Raw genomic sequence first — 21,538 nt, forward strand, 5'->3', positions numbered from 1 at the left:
TTTTTAGTAGAGACGGGGTTTCACCATGTTGATCAGGATGATCTCGATCTCTTGACCTCGTGATCCACCCGCCTCGGCCTCCCAAAGTGCTGGGATTACAGGCTTGAGCCACCGCGCCCGGCCTAAAATGGTGAATTTTATGTTATGTATATTTTACCACAATTAAAAGAAAAACAATGAGGAAGCTCTACATATTGACAGGGAAGATCTCTAAAATACATTGTAAAGTGAATAGCAAATTGCAGGACAATATATATACCATTTGTACATAAACATTTGAGTTAAAGCAAATGTGTTTGTTAGCTTTTATAGCCATAAAATAACTGCAAGGTTATACAGGCACTGTTTGTAGTAGGAACACTGGTTGTTTCTTGGAAGGGAATCTAAATGGGTGGCAGCCAAGGTAGGAAGGAAACATTTCACTGCAGATTATTTAATACTTTGCCAATTTTAAATGCTGTGAATTTTGACTCCCCATATTTGCAATGGAGTCCTTAGCCCAGGATCCAGTGACATCCAGACCATAAGCTACCCAGGGTACTCCCCCCCTAGAAATGCCACTTACCAGCCAGGAGCAACGTGTGGGTGTTCTTGTTATCCGGCACTTTGTCTGACCTCTCACAAGGGTGCATTCCCAAGAACTTCACAATGTTACCCACAGCCTCTATAGAGAGAAATTCCAATATTGTTAAGCCATATATCTTGTCTGCCCTTTGTGCCACCACCACTCCCCCATGTTCTGAAGGGCTTTGAATGAAGTGGCATTTGACATATGTGCTCCAGACATGGCCCTGGATCCTTGGTGAGAAGAGGGATAAGCACCTCAATAGTAGCAAAAGATCTTGAACAGCAAGTAGGCCAGAGATGGCATTCCCAGGATTTTACCTTCAAGTGTCTTGATGGTAGATAAGGTGAACGTTTCTTCCTTCTCAAATTCATCCCCTACCTCATCCCAGGCTGCTTCGAAGTTCAGTTTCATGACCTTTTGAATGTGATCAGCTACGGTAACTTCTAGATCTTCCAGCTGGAGAGATGGAGGTAGAAATAAGGCACCCATCCACACACCTCTGGGCCTCTGAACTCATCAACACATCCCTTCCTGCAACTCTTACTGCAGGTGCTTGCTCAGCGCTGAGGACTGCTAGACTCTGGGGACGCAGAGCAACTTGACTAGATACCTATCCTTGAGGTGCCCACAGGCAAGTGGTATGCCTTCAACAGAAAACACCCTAATCCCAAGTACCAATCTACTAACTCATCCTAGAGCTGCCTGCTGTGAGATCACATCTCTTCTAAGCCTGCCTAGTGTCAGTGCTTCCAGGACCTGCATTCAGGGAACTACATAGCATTCTCAGAGGTCTGCTTCCTATGCCTGTCACTCCTAGGGGCCAATGAGCTCCTAAGGAGCAGCAGCTGTTTCTAGTTCAGCAGAAACCTCCTACCCCAGCTGTGTCCTCTGGATGTGACAGATCCCAAATCTCTATCTCCACTTCATCTGTGTCCTCCCTGAATTTGACACACAATACTCCCACTGAGCCTACATGAAGGTTCCCCATTCATTCTCCCATCAGATTTTCAGAGGCCCTACTCTTGTGGATATTTACAGTGTATACAAATATGACAGATCCAGCTCACTCTTTTTTTTTTTTTTGCTTGCATCTCTGAGTGGGTTCTAACAGACCCAGCTCTCTTAAGGAGCTCACTTGGTCTTAGAGCAGCTCCTGCCTCGGGGTCATTTCTGGCTCAAGGAAGGTCCATCCATCCTCAACTGTGACTCTAGGATGACACAATGGTGAATGTCAGTTGGATTCCACAGTAGCTGTCCCTCTAGTCAGGAGGAGCTCCAACAATCCCCAGCCATAGGCTGAACACAATGGTCTACACTGAGATGGCCCTGAGCCACTGCCCCAAGGTCAGACCCCAGAAGGATCCTGTACTTAGTTCCAGTGAGCTAAGATAGGAGAATTTAGAACGGTTATTCCAGTGCATGAACAGACTGCCCAGCACAGCAAACAGGTCCAATTTATCCAGAAAGCGTTTGACAAAAGGAATCAAAATGTCTTAAATTTTGACATTAGCCCTTTGACCAAATTATTCTCCTAGGAATCTATCCTAAGGAAATAAGCTGAAATGCAGATAAAAATTGGTACCTAAAGGGATATTTAATGAAGCATTATAAATAGTAAAAACATGGAAACCCAAATGCCCAACATTAAAGGAGTGAAAGACAGGTCAATTGAGTTTTAATACAGTATATAACAGTATTTTAAACCCACTAAAAATTGTGTTTATGAAGTATTTGTAACAACACTGGAAAATATAGTATAGTTTTAAAATAGCAAGAATGATTTCAATTATACCACTGCCCCCCAAAAATAACTCTAAGGATTGTGGGTAATGTTTTCCTGTTGTTCATACTTTGTTTTATATTTTGTTTTTGTATTTCCCAAGTTTTCTTTTTACACATGAACACGTATTTCCATTAGTTAAAAAAATTGTTTTAGGCCAGGTGCGGTGGCTCATGCCTATAATCCCAGCACTTTGGGAGGCTGAGGTGTGTGGATCACCTGAGGTGAAGAGTTCGAGACCAACCTAGCCAACATAGTGAAACCCGGTCTAAACTAAAAATACAAGAAATTAGGCAGGTGTGGTGGCGGGCACCTGTGATCCCAGCTACTCAGGAGGTTAAGGCAAGAGAATAACTTGAACCCAGGAGGCAGAGGTTGCAGTGAGCCGAGATCGTGCCATTGCACTCCAGCCTGGGTAACGAGAAAGTTCATCTCAAAAAAAAAAAAAAAAAATTTAAAGAGCGAAAAAAGCCAAAAACAGCAGGAAAAGGATTCCGGTCTGCGCAGGCTCAGCACAAAACCAAGCCTCCTAACAGCAGGCTCTTACCACATACTCATCCTCATAGCCTTCGTCATCGGTCTCCCCAGTGGTGGGATCACAGTCCTTGACAGTGAACTTCATCATGCAGCTGAATGTGCAGGCCACTATGGGGAAGAGAGGCTGGGTAGTTAGGATGTCCCCAACCTGCAGGGGATAAGCTCCTCCTGCAAGGGACGATCAGGAAGGGGTCACAGCTTGCTTTCTAGGCCCCTGCTATATTATTAGTAGTAGCAACATGCTATCCAGTCCGACAAAGCTGGACAGAGGGCACCACCTAGTAGGATAGAAAAGTCAAGTCGAGTTCTAGTGAGATCCTATCACTTAAAAAATTTTTTTTAAAGAAGATCCTAGCACTTTGGGAGGCCGAGGTGGGTGGATCACCTGAGGTCAGGAATTCAAGACCAGCCTGGCCATCATGGTGAAACCCCATTTAAAAAAAAAAAAAAGACGACCACTTCGGACTCAGCTATTCTTCTTTTTGGGACTGAAATCAAGGAGCCGAAGCTCTAATAGAAGACAAATAGCTGGTGCCCAACTACCCACCTCCTCCTGATCCCATGAGCTCCCATGAGGATAGGGTGGTATCTAGAGGGGCTCACCAGCTGTGGGGTCTTCTTTGGGCAGTGCCACCAGTGTGTAGCAGGTCCCAGGCTGGTTGTAGGGCAGGCTCCGGGCAGGCACATAACAGAGTACCTCATAGGCCTCGGTGGGCTCCATCTGTACTGTGACATTCTCCAAGGTCTGGTCATTGAGTGTGTTTGTGCAGTCAAACTGAACAAGGAAGAGAGGGGAGCTTAAACATTGCTCTGAGTCCATGCCATGCTACAGAGGAAGAGCCAGGAGTTCCCAGCACCTCTTTTCTGTTGACCAAGTTGATTCCCATCCCAGTACCCCTGGTCCCAGGTTCCCTGTCTCCATCCTGACAGTCAGGAGCCACAGAAGTCCTGGGTCAAGAGATATGAGAGAAAGATCTGTTGGGGACAGATTCTGTCCTCAAGTTGGGCTCCTAACCAATGCAGTATGGGGTGCCATGATACTACAGGACCTGCCAGACCTGGGACCACTCCCTGGGCGCATGCCCCAGCAGGGCCTCAGCCACTTTGCTCACCTGAAACACCATGTGGTCGGTGAAGGTGTGTTTGGTGCAACGGATGACATACTCAGTCTCTGACTCGGTGAGGGCCACAGGCTCAGGCGAGGACTTGAAGAGGGGCCCAAGTCCCCGGAACTCTGGCACCGCCGCCAACTGCTCTGAAACCCACAGGCCACATTTACTCAGCTTCTTGATCCCCAGACCAACTTGTGATGGTTCCTAATAAATTCTCATGACCATTCTCAAGGTGTTCCACCCTACCTTAGATAGATATGTTTACTCAACTGGCTACTCATCATCTCCTAAATATAACCATGCATTTTCTCATCTCTCTGACTTTGCTCATGTGGTACAATCCCCGACAAATACTCTCCCAATGTCTGTCCCATGAAAGATCTCAGAAGCAAAAAACTGGTATGAGACCCCAAAATCCTAAACCTAATTGGAGATTCCTCCAGCTTTAGAAGCTTAGTAAGGATTTCCGCCCCCTCCTCCAGCAAGGATTCTTAAAAGAAGGTAACAATTAGGAAAATAAGATCAATTAGGAGAATAAGATCAATACTGCTATAGCTACAAAATCAGACAAAAATAACAGACTGGGCCGGGCGCGGTGGCTCACGCCTGTAATCCCAGCACTTTGGGAGGCCCAGGCGGGTGGATCACGAAGTCAAGAGATCGAGACCATCCTGGTCAACAAGGTGAAACCCCGTCTCTACTAAAACTACAAAAAATTAGCTGGGCATGGTGGCGCGTGCCTGTAATCCCAGCTACTCAGGAGGCTGAGGCAGGAGAATTGCCTGAACCCAGGAGGCGGAGGTTGCGGTGAGCCGAGATCGCGCCATTGCACTCCAGCCTGGGTAACAAGAGTGAAACTCCGTCTCAAAAAAAAATATATATATAACAAACTGATCATATATATTTGTCAGTTAAGACAAATGGCCAATAAAGAGATATTTCAGAATTAGAGTGTTGCAGAAAACCCGAATTAAAATGGTCTGTGTCTGGTAAGACCTATCCCTACACCTTATGGCCAGGTTCAGGCACTGGATTTACGCACAGGCCCATGGAACCCCATCCTGGCTCATCCTGGCATTCCTTGCAGACTAAAGGGAAAAACCGAAGTGAATGAGGCACCTGGCAGATGTGTACACATGGTGTCCACCTATGATGGCTACAGCTGCCACTCCTGTACCTATTCTATGGCAGGATTCCTCACACTATGACCATGGATCACCTGTATCAGAATTACTAGGGGTTGGCGGTAGAGCTTGCTAAAAACTCAGACTCCTGACTCTGTCCCAAATTTACTACGTCAGTATCTCTGCGTTCAGAATCAAGGAATTTGCATTTCTAAAATCTCAAATTATTCCAATATATACTGATATTTGAAGGCCAATACTGCTCTAAGATTTTCAACATGTCTTCCCAATTAATTGAACTCCATGAGAACAGGAATTGTGCTTTGAGGCCAAGGATCTGCTGTTTTTCCCTATACTTAGAAGGTACTAAGTGCTCTGAGTAGAGCAGGGCACAGTAGCTCACACCTGTAGCCCGAGCACTTTGGGGGGCCGAGTCAGGCGAATCATGAGGTCAGCAGTTTGAGACCAGACTGGCCAAAATGGTGAAACTCTGTCTCTACTAAAAATACAAAAATTAGCTGGGTATGGTGGCAGGCGCCTGTAATCCCAGTTGCTCAGGTGTCTGAGGCAGGAGAGTCACTTGAACCCAGGAGGTAGAGGTTGCAGTGAGCCAAGATCACACCATTCCACTCCAGCCTGGGCAACAGTTCGAGACTATGTCTCAAAAAAAAAACAAAAAAAAGAAAAGAAAAGAAAAAAGGTACTCAATGCATGTTTCAGACATAGAGAAAGGTAGGCCTTATTGTTATTATTTTGCTTTTTTTTCCTCCATAAAAAGCCTATGTGACTGCTTCAGGCCTCTGCAGCCTGAAGACTGTATCTAATGAACATGCAGGCAATAAACAGCCCAGAACAATCCAGGCTAAATATTAAGAGGAACTTTTGGGCCACCATGACCGTCAACCACCAGAGTACTTTTCTATAGATATTATTTTATTGGGAGTCAGAGTTTTGGGCCTGATACTTACTACCTGGGGGATTCTGTTGCTAGGGTTTCAGACTCTTCATCAATAAAACTAATACAATTACCTTGATCACAGGATTGCTGTAAAGACAAATGAGGCAATAAATGTCAAGGTCTAGGAAAGTTCTTGGAACCGAACATGTGATCAGTAAATGTGAGGCTTTTGGATGATTGTTGAAAAATGGAATTGTTACCCTTTAAGAGGCTTAGGAGACTTCCTTGAAAGGTGTGGCAAAATAATGACCCCTAGATGCCTGCAGGCTAATTTCCAGAACCTTCGACTATGTTACCTCACATGGTAAAAGGGACTTTGTGGGTGTGATTAAAGTAAGGATCTTGAGCCAGGGGGTTATCCTGGATTATCCAGGAGGGCCAGGAGTGTGGCCTCTTCAAATCACTCTACTCTGACCTTCTGCCTTAGAAGGGCCCTTAAAGATGGAGGTAGCGGCCTTGAGTCAAGGATATGTGCCACCTCTAGTAGCTGGAAAAGGCAAGGGGGCAATTCTACCCTGGAGACTGCTGAGGGAATTCAGCACTGCTAACAAATGAAACCCACTTTGGACTTCTGTCTGCAGAGCTATAAGGTTATAAATGTGTTAAGCCACTAAGTTTGTGATAACGTGTTACAGCAACAACAGGAAACTGGGAAACTGATACAAATGAAAAGTTTCATGTTACAGTGATCCCAATTAGCTCAGTATCCATGTTATATTGATAGAAGACATGATCCTGAATGGAATGGGGAAGGGAGGATTTCATTTAATTCAACAATGATTGGGAGCCTACTGTGAGGAAGGCAGGCACTGGACTAAGTGCTGTAATAGACACAGAAAATAAAAGACAGAACATGTGAAGAACTATTTAGCACAAAGAACTGTTTAAGAGACAACAGAAGAGCTAGGATGGAAGTGAGGGCCCATGAAGGAAGAGGAGTCTATGCTAGTCCCTGAGTAGGAATTCAGGAGATAAAACAGTCTGCAATTAGACACACAACCTCTCCCCGTAAAAAATGCAAGACCAGGTCGGGTGTGGTGGCTCACACTTGTAATCCCAGCATTTTGGGAGGCTGAGGTGGGTAGATCACAAGGTCAGCAGTTCGAGACCAGCCTAGCCAACACGGTGAAACCCCATCTCTACTAAAAATACAAAAATTAGCTGGGCATGGTGGTGGGCACCTGTAATCCCAGCTACTAGAGAGGCTGAGGCAGGAGAATCGCTTGAACCTGGAAGGCAGAGGTTGCAGTGAGCCAAGATTGCGCCACTGCACTCCAGCCTGGATGACAGAGCTAGACTCCATCGCAAAAAAAAAAAAAAAAAAAAATCTAAGACCAGAGGGTAGATGGATGCCTGAAGAAAACCTTATAGGACAATGCGGACAGAAGACACATGGAACCCAGCAAAAAGCATCAGTGTCTTTGAACCCCAGCTCTGCTCTCTTAGACATTCTGAACTGGCCTGGGCTCCAGGGACCTGAGCCCTCCAAATTGAGGCCCAGTGGCAGCACTGAGCCAGTTTGATCTGGATCTTAATTCCAGCCCCTCCTACCACTTTCTCTCTGAACTTGCAATTCCTCAGATATTAAAGGAACCTAACAATTACCACCTGAGGGTCAAACATGATAGTCGGTCTAAAGCACCTCCGGGGCCCAGCCCTCAGGAGAGACAGTTCTTACTCTTGATCCCCCTGAGGAAACCGAGTCCAGGTCCCAAGCAACCCCCAACCACTGTGACTCACCCTGGAAGATCTCCTGCCTGGTAGCTGCCACTTTCTCAGGCTGTTTGACTGCTGTGATGGGGGTGCTTTCTGCAGGAGCAAATACACATGGTGACCAACAGCTGCTGTCATGGGGCAGTGTAGTGTTGACCCCAGTGCTATGCTCAGGAATTATAAATACCAACCCTCCTGAGAGTGGGAAGCATAGGACATGTGAGAGAGCACACGTCTCTGTGTGTCTTTATTTTCTGAAGCCAGAGGTGGAAAGGATCATTTCCTCCTCCCAGCGTTAACTCCCACCTGTCCCAGTTAGGTTTAGTGGATTTGCGGCCAATGCAGACCCTCTGACAGAGGCCTGGCCTTGATGGCCTCTGGGAAGAGTATAAGTGTTACCTGTTCTCTGCTCTGCCATGGGTGCGGTGGCCAAGGGCACAGACTTGAGGTCAAATGGCTTTTCTGATGGTTCTAGAGTGTACTGCTGCAGAGCCCTCTCCAGACCAGGGATGGACACAGTCAGACCTACAGGCCAGTGGAAGAGAGGTCACCATGCTCCTAGGCAGAGCAAAATGCACACCAGGGACCACCACGGAGGCCCTGGGGTCCTAAAGTTACAAGTTCTGGGTGGTATGATCCTGAGAAAATAACTTAACTCTCTAAGCCTCTGCATTCTCACCCACATCCTCCTTTACAGGACAGATATGGGGAGTAAACATATATACAAAGTAAAAACAAACAAACAAAACATATATACAAAGTGACTTGTAAAGGGTAAAGTACTGTAAAAATAAAAAAGTTTGTATTAATGATGAGCATTTCAATTCACTGGATAACTTCCACTCACGCTTGCGTGACCTGAATGATCCAGGACCTCCTGAGGTCACCATGATGCCATGAGGTTGCCAGGCAAGTCCAGCGAACAGCATCTTACCTCGGATTTCCCCTGCCCCGGGAGTGATGAGAAGAACCACAGCGCCAGTAAGGTGCTGAGTCCAAGAAAGCTAGGAAATGACTCACCATTTAAGATATAGCCTGCATTGAGGGCCTTCTGCTTCTGCTCCAGGACATTTAGATAGAAGGTGGCTCGGTCCCTTACTTCATTGTCATCATCCATCACACACCTGCAGCCGGGACACAAGGTGGTCCTGACTGGGGCCCAGCAGGGGTGGCAGGAAGGATCCTGCAGGGCTTCATCAGAGGCAAGTCCATGGGGGTAACAAGTAGACTAGTGGTGGCCCAGGCTGAGGGTGGAGGGAGTAAGGAGAGGCCACACTCATGAACATAAGAGTTCTTTCTGGGATGAGGAAATGTTTTAAACTTAGATTGTAGTGATGGTTCCATAACTCTGTGAATATACTAAAACCCATCAAACTACACATCTTAAATGGGTAAACTGTATGGTACGTGAATTATATCTGAATAGAGCTATTTTTTTTTAAATGGACAAAATAATTCAAGTTACCAATTGTCACATCTGGTTGGTGTGATTCACACAGCATTGTTTTTCATGCTTTTCTATGCTATTTTTTTCTACAGTCAGTAGCTGTATAACTTTTCTCTCCCTTTTCAGTTAAGAAAAGTAAAGACAAAGGAAAGCTGCTTGGGTCCAAGGGAACATTGTCCCCATTAGGACCCCTGGGTCTAGACTCACCTCTTCAGCAACACCAAGATACTGGGTAACATCTCTTCATTCTGGGCTCCAAACTTGGCCAGAGCACTCACAGCACCTGTGTTTAGGAAGCAAATGTGATTTACCCCATGCACCCTGACAACTCACTGTTTGGGCACTTCCAGTGCTTAGAATGGGTCTTCAGGTAGAAGAGCCTCAGAGGCAAGAAGTCTCAAGCCAGGATGCCCAAAGTCACTACCAACACAGTGAGTGGCTTTGGTTGGATCTTGGCGCCATCCCAGGCCTCAACTTCCTTATCTATTTAATGGAGAAGGGAGCCAGATGGGATCAACAGCTCCCATTCTAGGGTTCCAGGAGCTATTTTCAAATTAACCATGATGAGGTCACAGAAGCTGGCTACAATGTAAAGCTCCTCACCTTCCATATCCAAATGGTGGCAATTTGCAGTTAAGGCTCAGAATAATATAAATCAGAAAAGGAACAATTACTTAAGAATTATCAATTAGTGAAAGAAGAAAATCTGTCCTGTGGGGGGACGTGAAAAGAAATTAAAAATAAAGAATAGGATGATTGCTCAATGAATTGTAAACTTATATAAATGGGTGAACTTTATGGCACATGAATTTTATCTCAACAAAGCTTTTTTTTTTTTTTTTAAAGCTAAACATCAACATATAGTGAAATTTTTTAAAAAATCACTTAGGCCGGGCGCGGTGGCTCACGCCTGTAATCCCAGCACTTTCGGAGGCCGAGGCAGGTGGATCACGAGGTCAAGAGATCGAGGCCATCCTGGTCAACATGGTGAAACCCCATCTCTACTAAAAAATACAAAAAATTAGCTGGGCATGGTGGCACGTGCCTGTAATCCCAGCTACTCAGGAGGCTGAGGCAGGAGAATTGCCTGAACCCAGGAGGCGGAGGTTGCGGTGAGCCGAGATCGCGCCATCGCACTCCAGCCTGGGTAACAAGAGCGAAACTCTGTCTCAAAAAAAAAAAAAAAATCACTTAAGGCGGGGCACAGAGGCTCTGTAATTCCAGCACTTTCAGAGGCTGACACAGGAGGATCGCTTGAGCCCAGGAGTTCATGACCAGCCTAGACAACATAGAAATATCCAGTCTCGATTAAAAAAATACTTTTAAAAAAGCCAACAAATTACAGACGTTAAGAACCACGGCCAGGGCCGCGCACAGTTAGTGGCTCACATCTATAATCCCAGCACTTTGGGAGGCCGAGGTGGGTGGATCCGCCCTGGGCAACAAGAGTGAAACTCCGTTTCAAAAAAGAACCATGGCTGGGTGCAGTGACTCACGCCTGTAGTCCCAGAACTGTGGGAGGCGAAGGAGGCCAGATCACAAGGTGGAGATTGAGACCATCCTGGCCAACATGGTGAAACCTTGTCTCTACCAAAAATAAAAAATTAGCTGGGCATGGTGGTGCACACCTATAGTCCCAGCTACTTGGGAGGCTGAGGCAAGATAATCGCTTAAACCCAGGAGGCAGAGGTTGCAGTGAGCCAAGATCATGCCACTGCACTCCACTCCAGCCTGGCGACAGAGACTCCATCTCAAAAAAAAAAAAAGGAACATTTAACTAGATGACATGTAAAGTCCTGCCTACAATATTATGAAAAACAGCTTGTGTAGCAACAACATTGAGTGCACATGTCTCCACTGGAGGCTCAGGTCCCTTTGCTGGAACATTCATTCAAAAGCAAGCTAAGCTTCCAAGTTCAGCCCTGGCTTAGACCTACCTGCCCGGACTTCCTCATGCTCCAAGACCACTCGGTTATAGATGAAGCGGATGTACTTTGAGGGGTTGGTGGTCTTGGGCCCCTCCTGGCCCAGGAGATGCAGAATACGGGTGGCCAGCACTGTGAACTCGCAGTCCTCAATGAACTCGCAAAGATGTGACAGCCCTGTCTCCTTGCTCTCTGAGTTCTCCTCAATGATGCTGATGATACAGTCCACAATGGCGCGCTTATACTCAAAGCCACCCTGCAGAGAGAAGCTGAGCTGAGCAAGAAGACTGCTCTCTCCAGAAAGGAGTTGAGGACCTGAGCTGGACCAAGGACAGTGATCCAAACACAGAACGTGGAGACAGGGCACTTGTTTCTCTGGGCCTCTATCACTCTCTCCTGTCAAACAAAAGGCTGGTCAGGTGCAGTGGCTCATGCCTATAATCCCAGCACTTTGGGAGGCCAAGGTGGGTGGATCACCTGAGGTCAGAGATCAAGACCAGCCTGGCCAACATGGTAAAACCCCGTCTCTACTAGAAATACAAAAATTAAGCAAGCCCGGTGGCAGGTGCCTGTAATCCCTGCTACTCGGGAGGCTGAGACAGGAGTAGTGCATGAACCCAGGAGGCAGAGGTTGCAGGGAGCTGAGACCTCGCCACTGCACTCCAGCCTGGGCAGCAGAGCAAGACTCCTACTCAAAAAAAAAAAAAAAAAAAAAAAAAAAAGACTGCTGTCATGCATACAGTGTCTCCAAAATGCCAGGCCTGGCCAGGCATGATGGCTCACACCTGTAATCCCAGCCCTTGGGTGGCTAAGGTAGGAAAATCACTTATAGCCAGGAATTCCAAGACCAGCCTGGGCAACACAGCAAGACCCCATCTCTACTTAAAAAACAAACAAGGCCAGGTGCAGTGGCTCACACCTGTAATCCCAGCACTTTGGGAGGCCGAGGCAGACAGATCACAATGTCAGGAGATTGAGACCATCCTGGCTAACATGGTGAAACCCTGTCTCTACCAAAAATACAAAAAATTAGCCGGGTGTGGTGGCACGCACCACATACCTGTAGTCCCAGGTACTCGGAGGCTGAGGCAGGAAAATTGCTTCAACCTGGGAGGTGGAGGTTGCAGTGAACCGAGATCATGCCACTGCACTCCAGCCTGGGCGACAGAGCAAGACTCCATCTCAAAACAAAAACAAACAAAATCACCAAAGTGCCCAGCCCATTAGCTGACGACTCACTAAACATTACTGCCCTTCTGTAACATTCTTGGGAAATCCAAAGACACTCAAGGCAATGGCTCCTCTACTGCCCAGTCGAAGGACCACTCTGGTCTGGGTGAAAGGGGTACCATGTATCTGGGGAGCAAATCTACTCCACGAACAGTTGCTATTGTTCCTAAGAATTAACCCTTTTTGTTGAGATATCCAAGAAAGGTGGCATAAATGAATCAGTAATTCACATCAGGAACAGAAATAGAACCAATGTCACATTATTAGCACCAGTTTCACAAGAAACCACCCATAGGGCTAGTGGAAAGGTCCAGAATATTTCTGCACTAGCGTCCACAGAAAAGAACATGCATTTTCCAATCTTCTGCATAAGCATTACTCAGAACATTCAATTTTTAAAGTCAGGCTGGTGAATCAGTTATTCCCGTAATTACTAGCAACTGGTGCGTGTTTACACATCCACAAGGAGCTTAAAGAGCTGCAGGCACCATGAAAAACAGCTGGTTAACAGGCTGACATGAACGCACTCACAAATCTGAGCATGGGGCCCAGTGGTCAGGTCACTCCCTGCACCAGGAGACCTGACATACCCCAAAGGCCCCTGACTCTTACCTCTTCCCGAAGCATGGTGAACAGGAAGTTCATGAGGACAGCATGTTTGCGAGGATACTTCTGACACAAGGCACTGATGGCCTGGACAACCACCACCTGAGTCAAATAGACATGCATGAGCAGCAGGCTCTGCCACCAGGATGAGGTGACTCAGCTCCCTGAGTGCCAAATGAGTCCTTTCTTAGGCAAGGCCAGGCCTTGCGCATGACACAAGGGCAAGGAGACCAGAGGAACTCAACCCCACACTTGGGAACACACAAGCCCCGAGGGTCAGACTCTGAGACTCTGGGTCCCCAAAACTCTGCTCTTCTACTCAGGCTTCTTAAAAGTCTCTGAGTTCCCTCTACCCAACCCGTCCTGCTTCTCCCCCGACCCCTGGCTCCCACTGATGGTTCCCACCCATCATCTCTGATTCCTATTTGGTCAGGCCTGTGTCTTGTCTATTCTGTCCCTGGCCACTTCTCTTCTCACAGTCTCTTCAGCAATCTTATCCCCTTCCATGGCTTTAACCACCTCTTATATGCCACAGACTCCCAATATTTATCTCCTGTCTGAGCTCAAGATCTGCCATTTCCAACTGCCTGCCAGACAACTCTACCTGGTACCCACAGCACTTCAAACTCCACATCTGCAACCACAATAATCTGCATCTCCTTCTCCTTCCTTCATCAAATACCCCACTTTTCCTCCTCCCGAAAACTGGTCGAGCGCACCACTGTCAGCTCAAAGTGGAAAACAGTATTATCTCTGTTGACATCCACCCCTCAACCCTCACACAAACCCTCAACAGGCATTATTCCTCAAAAAGCTCTTGCACTGTCTCTCCTCTCCTACTCCCGCCGGTTCAGGCACCATCCTCTCCTTCTGAATTACTCCAACGGTCTCTTTACCCAGTCACCCCTCCACTCTGCTCCAGAAAGGCTTTTTTTTTTTTTTGGAGACAGAGTCTTGCTCTGTCACCCAGGCTGGAGTGCAGTGGCTTACTGCAACCTCTGCCTCGCGGCCAGGTCAAATGATTTTCCTACTTCAGCCTCCCAAGTAGCTAGGACTACAAGTGGGAGCCACTACACCCAGCTAATTTTTGTTTTTTAGTAGACACAGGGTTTCACCATGTTGGCCAGGCTTATCTCAAACTACTGATCTCAAGTGACCTGCCCACCTCCGCTTCCCAAAGTGCTGGGATTACAGGTGTGAGCTACCACGCACAGCCAAAGTGCTAGGATTACAGGTGTGAGCCACCGTGCCCAGCCCTGGCTAATTTTTTTAAAAAATTTCTTGTAGAGGCAAGCTCTCACTATGTTGCCCAGACTGGTCTCAAAATTCAGGCCTCAGGTGATCCTCCCTCCTTGGCCACCCAAAGCACTGAGATTACTAGCATGAGCCACCGTGCCCAGCCCTGGCTAATTTTTTTAAAAAATTTCTTGTAGAGGCAAGCTCTCACTATGTTGCCCAGACTGGTCTCAAAATTCAGGCCTCAGGTGATCCTCCCTCCTTGGCCACCCAAAGCACTGAGATTACTAGCATGAGCCACCGTGCCCAGCCCCAGAAGGATCTTTCTAATATGCAAATCTCACCGTGTCATTTCAGCCTACAAAGCATTCTTGTAACCTACAGGCAGAGTAGACTGCTGCCTACTTCACATAATCCACACTACAGAACTTACCACAATATATTATTCATATTGTTGTCTGCTCTTATTAAAACTCTCCAGTGACTTGCTACATTGTTCTATCAATTAACAATTGTGAAATAACAGAATTACAGAAATTGAGAACAAATTAATGGCTGCCAGGGGTTAGGGATAGGGAGGTAGGAATGGGCATGGCTATGAAGAGATAATATGAGAGTCTTCTGGAGATGGATAGTTGAGTGTCTTGTGGTGGCAATTTTGAAAGTCTCCATGTGACAGCTTTCATAGAGCTTCACACACACACACACACACACACACACACGCACAGGAGTTGCCTGTGTAGCTGGTGAAATGTGAATGAGCCCTATGGATCGTGCCAGTATCACTTTCCTGGCTGACACTGCCCTGTGCTTGTGTGGGTTGCTGGCACTGCAGGAGAGGGTTGATGGAGGGGTGCACAGGACTTCTCAGTATATTTCTTTGTAACCTCCTATGAATTGTTTCAAAATAAAAGTTCAAAAAAATACTCAGATCCTTCTCCCTGCCCCAAAAGAATACTTTCCAATGTCTTCCTTGCAATCAAAACTCTTTACCTGACCATGGGCCTTATGTGATTGAGCCCTGTCTATTCTGACTTTGCCACCTGCACTGGCCCCACAGCTCTCCCACCTGCTAGCCTTCTCTCTCCTTGACTTGCTCCTGCCTTTCCTCCCAGGTTTTCCCATGGCTAGCTCTTTGTACCTATTCAGGTTGGAGCTCAAACGTCACCCTCCAGAACGACCTTCCCAGACAGGCCATGCTTCTCCTGGGATCACCCCTGCTGTATTTCTATACTCTTGACTGCAGTACCCAAGCCTGAGATGATCCCGTCTACTCCTTTCTTTGCCTGTTTACTGTTTCTCTCCCATCCCTAGAAAGGACGCTCTGGGAAGGCAGGCACCTGCCTTGTTCACTGCTGTGTTCCCCTCTGATCATTCTACATAGCAGACAGCAAGTGCTCAAGAAATACTTGGACAACAAATCAATGAATCCTTAACTGGCCTGGAAACTACTCTTCTTTCAGTACTAGAGGACAATATAGATGAAGGCCTGGAGGCAGGACTGCACACATTTCTCTGAAGGCCAAACCTCTGCAGAGCAATGTGCTGGCCTCCTCAGTCCTCAAGGCTGACCAGCCCCTCAGGTAAGTCCTGACAGGAGGGCTGTGGCCACAGAGAGCAGGGACAGAGCTCCCTCCTTACTCTGGGGTCCATGGGTATCCCAGGGGTAGCGGGTACCTTGAATTCATCCGAGATCTCTGACATGAAGGAGGAGATCTGCTTCATGAGGCGGTCAATGCTGCTCTCGCTGCCTGTCTTAAGGAGGGTGGTGATGGCCAGTGTGGCAATGCTGCGGTTTGAATCTGTGACCAGGTTTTCCAGATCCAGATTGCAAGCTGTCACAGCTGACGGATGCTTCATGGCAACCTGTTTTGAGAGGACAGGGACAGAGAGGGCAGGACCTCAGTGCTGTCACTTCATTTGATGGTTTGGTCCAGTCAGATCCATCTCACCATCCAGAAGAAAGTAACTGTGACCAGGGCTACATCTTTTGCAGCCAGATCAGAGGCAAAGACATACCTCCAGTTGGATTAGACAGCTTCTTCCAACCCCCCACCTGGACTCTTACCTTATTAAGGGTGCGAACAGCAGCATAACGGAGAGCAGCCTTGGGTGAGCTGCAGAAAAGCTGGAGCACTGTGGGGAGATGGATGCCACGTGTCAGGTTTTGCCTTCACTCTGGGCAGCTGGGAAAACTGGTGGCAGCTGTTCTGACTCAAATCCTCTGCTCAACTCATTTCCCTGCTGACACTGCCACCCCAGTTCAGGAAAGAGAGCTCTCCTCAACCTGGCACCTAAGCCATGGACAGAGTTCACAATGTCTGTGAGCACCCAGGGGTTCCTGTGAGGACTGTTATTCACTGGGCATCTGCTGTGTGCCAGGTGCTGTGCTACACAGTGGACATGCCTCACTTCTATAGCTTGCAGCCCCACTTTACAGGTAAGGAGACTGATGCACAAAGAGAAAGCAAACAGACTTTAGGTTGGCAGCCAGTAAGTGGCAGAACTAGAATTAAATTCCAAGACTGCTGGCAACTGCAGCCTGAGCCCTTAACCTCTGTGAAGTAGCATTCCACTCCTCTCTCCTATTGTGTCTACTGGAGCCAACAGAACTTCCCCCCTCAGCACTGAGTACTGCAGAACGAAGTCCTCCCTTAAATAAATGGTTGATTCCCTTTTACTACATGAGAACCATTCGGGTACCTTATCTCCCTTGCCCTGGCTGCCAGGAAGCTCAGAGCTAAATTTGGCACTCAATCATAGGAGTAAAGATGACTACTGTTTTCTGGAATATCTACGTTCCTTTCTTCATAACTTGGCTTTTATTCTCTAACAGTTAAAAAAAAATTTTTTTTAATGCTTTTTTTTTTTTTTTGAGATGGAGTTTCGCTTGTTATCCAAGCTGCAGCGCAATGGCGCAATCTCAGCTCACCGCAACCTCCACCTCCTGGGTTCAAGCAATTCTCCTGCCTCAGCCTCCTGAGTAGCTGGGACTACCGGTGCGCATGCCACCATGCCCAGCTAATTTTTGTATTTTTAGTAGAGACAGGGTTTTACCATGTTGACCAGGATGGTCTCGATCTCTTGACCTCATGATCCACCCACCTTGGCCTCCCAAAGTGCTGGGATTATAGGCATGAGCCACCGTGCCTGGCTTCTTAATGCTTACTTTGAAGATCCTACTTTATTTACATCTTTCATTATTCTGAAAATATGGGGGATATAATAAGAATGAATGAAGGCTGGGCGCAGTGGCTCACGCCTGTAATCCCAGCACTTTGGGAGGCTGAGGCGGGTGGATCACCTGAAGTCAGGAGTTCAAGACCAGCCTGACCAACATGGTGAAACCCTCTCTCTAAAAATAAAACAAAATAAAATAAAATAAAATAATAAAGAATGAATGAATACCCAAATCAGTGTATGAATTCATTCGTTCTTCTTTTTTTCTTTTTTTGAGATGGAGTCTTATTCTGTCACCCAGGCTGGAGTACAGTGGTACAATCTCGGCTCACTGCAACCTCTGCCTCCTAGGTTCAAGGGATTCTCTTGCCTCAGCCTCCTGAGTAGCCAGGATTACAGGTGTGCATCACCACACCCAGCTAATTTTTGTATTTTCAGTTGAGACGGGGTTTCACCATGTTGGTCAGGCTGGTCTCGAATTCCTGACCTCATGCTCTGCCCACCTCAGCCTCCCAAAGTGCAGGGATTACAGGTGTTAGCTACCATGTCCAGTAGTTCTTTTTTCATTTCTAAGGAGGAGGGGAGACTTCTCTCCAAACATGAACTCCATCTCTCTGCCTGATATTTATACTGTTATAGCAGAGAATAAGAAAAATAGGAGGCCCAATCATTTCTCAAAACCTGCAAATCTAACTCTCCCACCACGTCTTTGCTTTCCAGGGACCTGTTCTAAAACACACCCCACTTCTCTTCCACTCTGAATCTAGGTTTCTCACCCTGAGCGCCTCTCCTTTTCTAGCCTCTCAACATACCCGCTTTCCAGTATCAACCACTTTGCAACTCTTCACAGGCTTTCTCCTCCCTGACAGGGGGATTCCTATACCTTGTGTAGGGTGCTGCACAGAAAAGACTCCAGGACTCAAGGCTGCTAGACTCCCCTTAATAACAGAAAACAACGGTTGGGTGTGGTGGCTCACGCCTGTAACCCCAGCACTTTGGGAGGCCGAGGCAGGTGGATCACAAGGTCATGGGTTCGAGACCAGCCTGGCCAATATGGTGAAATCCCATCTCTACTAAAAATACAAAATTTAGCTGGGCATGGTGGCAGGCACCTGTAATCCCAGCTACTCAGGAAGCTGAGGCAGGAGAATCGTTTGAACTCAGGAGGCAGAAGTTGAAGTGAACCAAGATCACGCCACTGCACTCCAGGCTGGCCAACAGAGCAAGACTCCATCTCAAAAAACAAAACAAGACAACAAACAATAAACATGTTGCCTTCTAAGCAATTTGTCTAGATCCCACATTTTCTGTCTATAAAACCCTATGTAATGGGCATGACCTATCATCCACATCTGAGAAAAGAAAGGGAAACACAGAGAGGATGGGTGGCCTTGCCAGGCTCGCCCAGTTGGTAAGGAGCAGAGCCAGGGCTCTAACACAGGCTGCCCTGCTCCATTGCTGTAGCCAGAGGCTCAGAATGACCCTTTATACTGTTCTCTCCTTCACCTGGAAAAGCTCAGCTCCAGTTTACAGGCACCAGTTTCATAGATCCTGAGTTCCTCCACCAGGCCTCCTCCTGTGGCCAACCAACCTGACAGGCTCCAGAGTGGACCCAAGCCTTACCTCAGCCTCTTCAGCGGTCCTACAGCCCACCCCCAAAATGTGACACACATGGGGCTCCAGCATAGTGTCTGGGCAGGTGCTTCCTAGGTATGGACTCCTTAACACCAGTCTGTGGCCTATTTGAGATCATTTTCTTTCTTTCCCGCAGCCCCTGACCCAGGCCTAGTTCCTGGCAAGCATAAACATGTGAGGCTGGGGGAAGGAATGCCCGGTGACCTGACACAGCTGGGGCCAGCTCTTTGGCACTGCAGCCTGGCAGATTGACGATGGCTGAGGCAGCTTCATACACCACCATCTCATGCTTATTGCGCAAGCAGCTCTCGATGAAATCAAACAGTGGGCTGTCACGGCTACAAAAGAACACAGGGTGACAAGTAAAGGTTGGGGATGGCCCAGCATGGTAGGGTGAGTGAGGCATCATCTAGCTGGTGAGAGACGAGAACCGTTACCTGCCATCCTCCTCTTCTAGCTGCTTGCTGGCCACCCGGATCATCATGCAGTAGGCAAAGGGAGACTTAAGGCCGTGCCGGGTGACCTTGCTGATCATCTTATTGACAGCCAAGCGGTCATTCTTACGCACATGGTACAGGAGCCCTAGTGCATGGTACTATAGGACAGGAGACAGTAACAGAGTACAGATGTATGACTTTTGGGTATGCTGGCCGTGTGGCCCTGGGCAGGCCCTTCAGCCTTCTCATTTCTAAGATGAGCACAGTAGCAGCCAACACACAGAGTGGCTGTGACAACTGCCCCAGGTACTCCATGTATACAGCCCTCCATACAATGCTTCACAAACCACAGGAGTATATCTGTGGTTCTTGTTCCCACCCCCACTTCGGCAAGAGCCCTAACAGGCAGCATAAATACAAGTATGGAAAGGGACAACAAACAGTATAAAAATGAAAGCAATGTGAGACACCTGGTGCTTTCACTAGGAGAGACAGAAGGCGGGAGCCAGACCTTGAGCGTGGTCATGTTTGTAAGTCACTGTGTGGGACACCTTAGCTATGAAATCTTGCATTGCCCACAACAACCCTGCAGGTAGACAGTTTTATGTCTGACTTGCCTGAAGACTCCTGGCTAGGTGTGGAGGGGCAAAAGTCCAGCAACTCCCTTTCTAGAGATGTGAGGTCTCAGTTATTTCCTGTCCTCAATACTCTTTTCTGTTTCCTAAAGGAGCGGCATTTGAGAGCAAAGATATGGCAACTGTGCATGCCTTCTACGTGGGAAGCTTATCCCGCTTCACAAGTGTTTTGAGGGGCCACAGCTGGCCCTGAAGACAAGAATCACGCAAAGGATTAGAAGGTAGATGAGAGAGATGAAGAGAATATATAAACACACAGGGAGTGCCAACAGGCAGGCCCCAGATGGGTCACATGTTACACACATGATCTCAGTTCATCCTTGCTGCTTTGTGAGGCAGTAACCATTCACATTTTACAGACAAGGAAACCAGGACTCAGAAATAAAAGGAAAGCCTGGCCTAGGTCACAAAGGAACCACAAAGTAGATGGAAGCCTCACCAAGGTAATTCCACACATCGTAACAAAGCCAGGTTGGCAAAGGCCTAAATTTAGGCAGCCCTCTGCCTGCTGTGGCCAAGTGTGCCACATCATATGCTCTAAAACAATATTCAGCTGGTTATCAAAACACTTCAATATTTCAGCACCAGCTGGTAACCAGTCTCTAACTCAAGCCCTGCAAGTGGTACCCTGAATTCTCTAACCCAAGACCTCCCAATTCTTCCCATGATCCAATGACAAAAGGATTAAAGGCTGCTATGGCCAGGAGTCACCAAGGATCTCGGTGGCAAGTGTCCATGCCAACTGGCCAGGGCCTTACCACCTGCCTGAGCATTTTAAATATCACTCCCTTGCTCACATCTCACCTGGACCATGATGTTATCACTGGATGCCGCCTCCTGAGCCTCATTCACCCAGCGCTTGACCACGTCAAAGCTGCATTTCAGTAGGTGCTGTGGGCAACAGGGCACATTAAGGGGCAGATAGGAAGTGTCCCCATCACATCTTCTGGGCCCATTTCCGGTCTTCCCTCAGACACAGCTCAGGGGCTCACCACTGTCCTAGTCCTCAGAGACCACGGACAAACTCAGGATGCTCCCACCCTCACTGTGCCTGCCCAAGGCATGGGTCAAGGCCATCCACCCACACCCCTCTTCAATCACCCCAGAGTTCCTCTGCTGTCTTCACTGAGGAGGGTGGGACTCTGAGGCTTGCAGATACAGAAATATATTCTTTTGGCCAGGTGTGGTGGCTCACGCTTTTAATCCCAGCAATTTGGCAGGCTAAGGCAGGTGAATCACTTGAGGTCAGGAGTTCAAGACCAGCCTGGCCAACATGTGGAAATCCCATCTCTACCAAAAATACAAAAATTAGCCGAGTGTGGTGGTGCACACCTGCAATCCCAGCTGCTCAGGTGGCTGAGGCACACAAATCGTTGAGCCAGGGAGGCAGAGGTTGCAGTGAGCCGAGATCACGC

At 47.6% G+C, this 21,538-nt stretch overlaps 1 protein-coding gene across 1 annotated transcript in view; it reads right to left on the reverse strand.

The window, feature by feature from the left end:
* COPG1 (COPI coat complex subunit gamma 1) overlaps positions 1-21,538 on the reverse strand; it is a 29,021-nt gene that overhangs the window by 2,380 nt on the left and 5,103 nt on the right. Inside the window, exons 8-23 of the mRNA XM_017511927.2 lie at positions 20,928-21,014; positions 19,489-19,646; positions 19,256-19,389; positions 16,305-16,372; positions 15,914-16,102; positions 13,007-13,102; positions 11,177-11,420; positions 9,447-9,522; positions 8,813-8,916; positions 8,192-8,317; positions 7,820-7,888; positions 3,998-4,140; positions 3,489-3,660; positions 2,896-2,993; positions 886-1,024; positions 566-664 (exon numbers count right to left, since the gene is read on the reverse strand). Coding sequence (XP_017367416.1) covers positions 566-664; positions 886-1,024; positions 2,896-2,993; positions 3,489-3,660; positions 3,998-4,140; positions 7,820-7,888; positions 8,192-8,317; positions 8,813-8,916; positions 9,447-9,522; positions 11,177-11,420; positions 13,007-13,102; positions 15,914-16,102; positions 16,305-16,372; positions 19,256-19,389; positions 19,489-19,646; positions 20,928-21,014 — 2,002 coding nt within the window. The remainder of the gene's footprint in view (positions 1-565; positions 665-885; positions 1,025-2,895; positions 2,994-3,488; positions 3,661-3,997; positions 4,141-7,819; positions 7,889-8,191; positions 8,318-8,812; positions 8,917-9,446; positions 9,523-11,176; positions 11,421-13,006; positions 13,103-15,913; positions 16,103-16,304; positions 16,373-19,255; positions 19,390-19,488; positions 19,647-20,927; positions 21,015-21,538) is intronic.

This window comes from Cebus imitator, unplaced genomic scaffold, assembly GCF_001604975.1.
Source record: "Cebus imitator isolate Cc_AM_T3 unplaced genomic scaffold, Cebus_imitator-1.0 Scaffold457, whole genome shotgun sequence".
NCBI classification, from domain to species: domain Eukaryota; kingdom Metazoa; phylum Chordata; class Mammalia; order Primates; family Cebidae; genus Cebus; species Cebus imitator.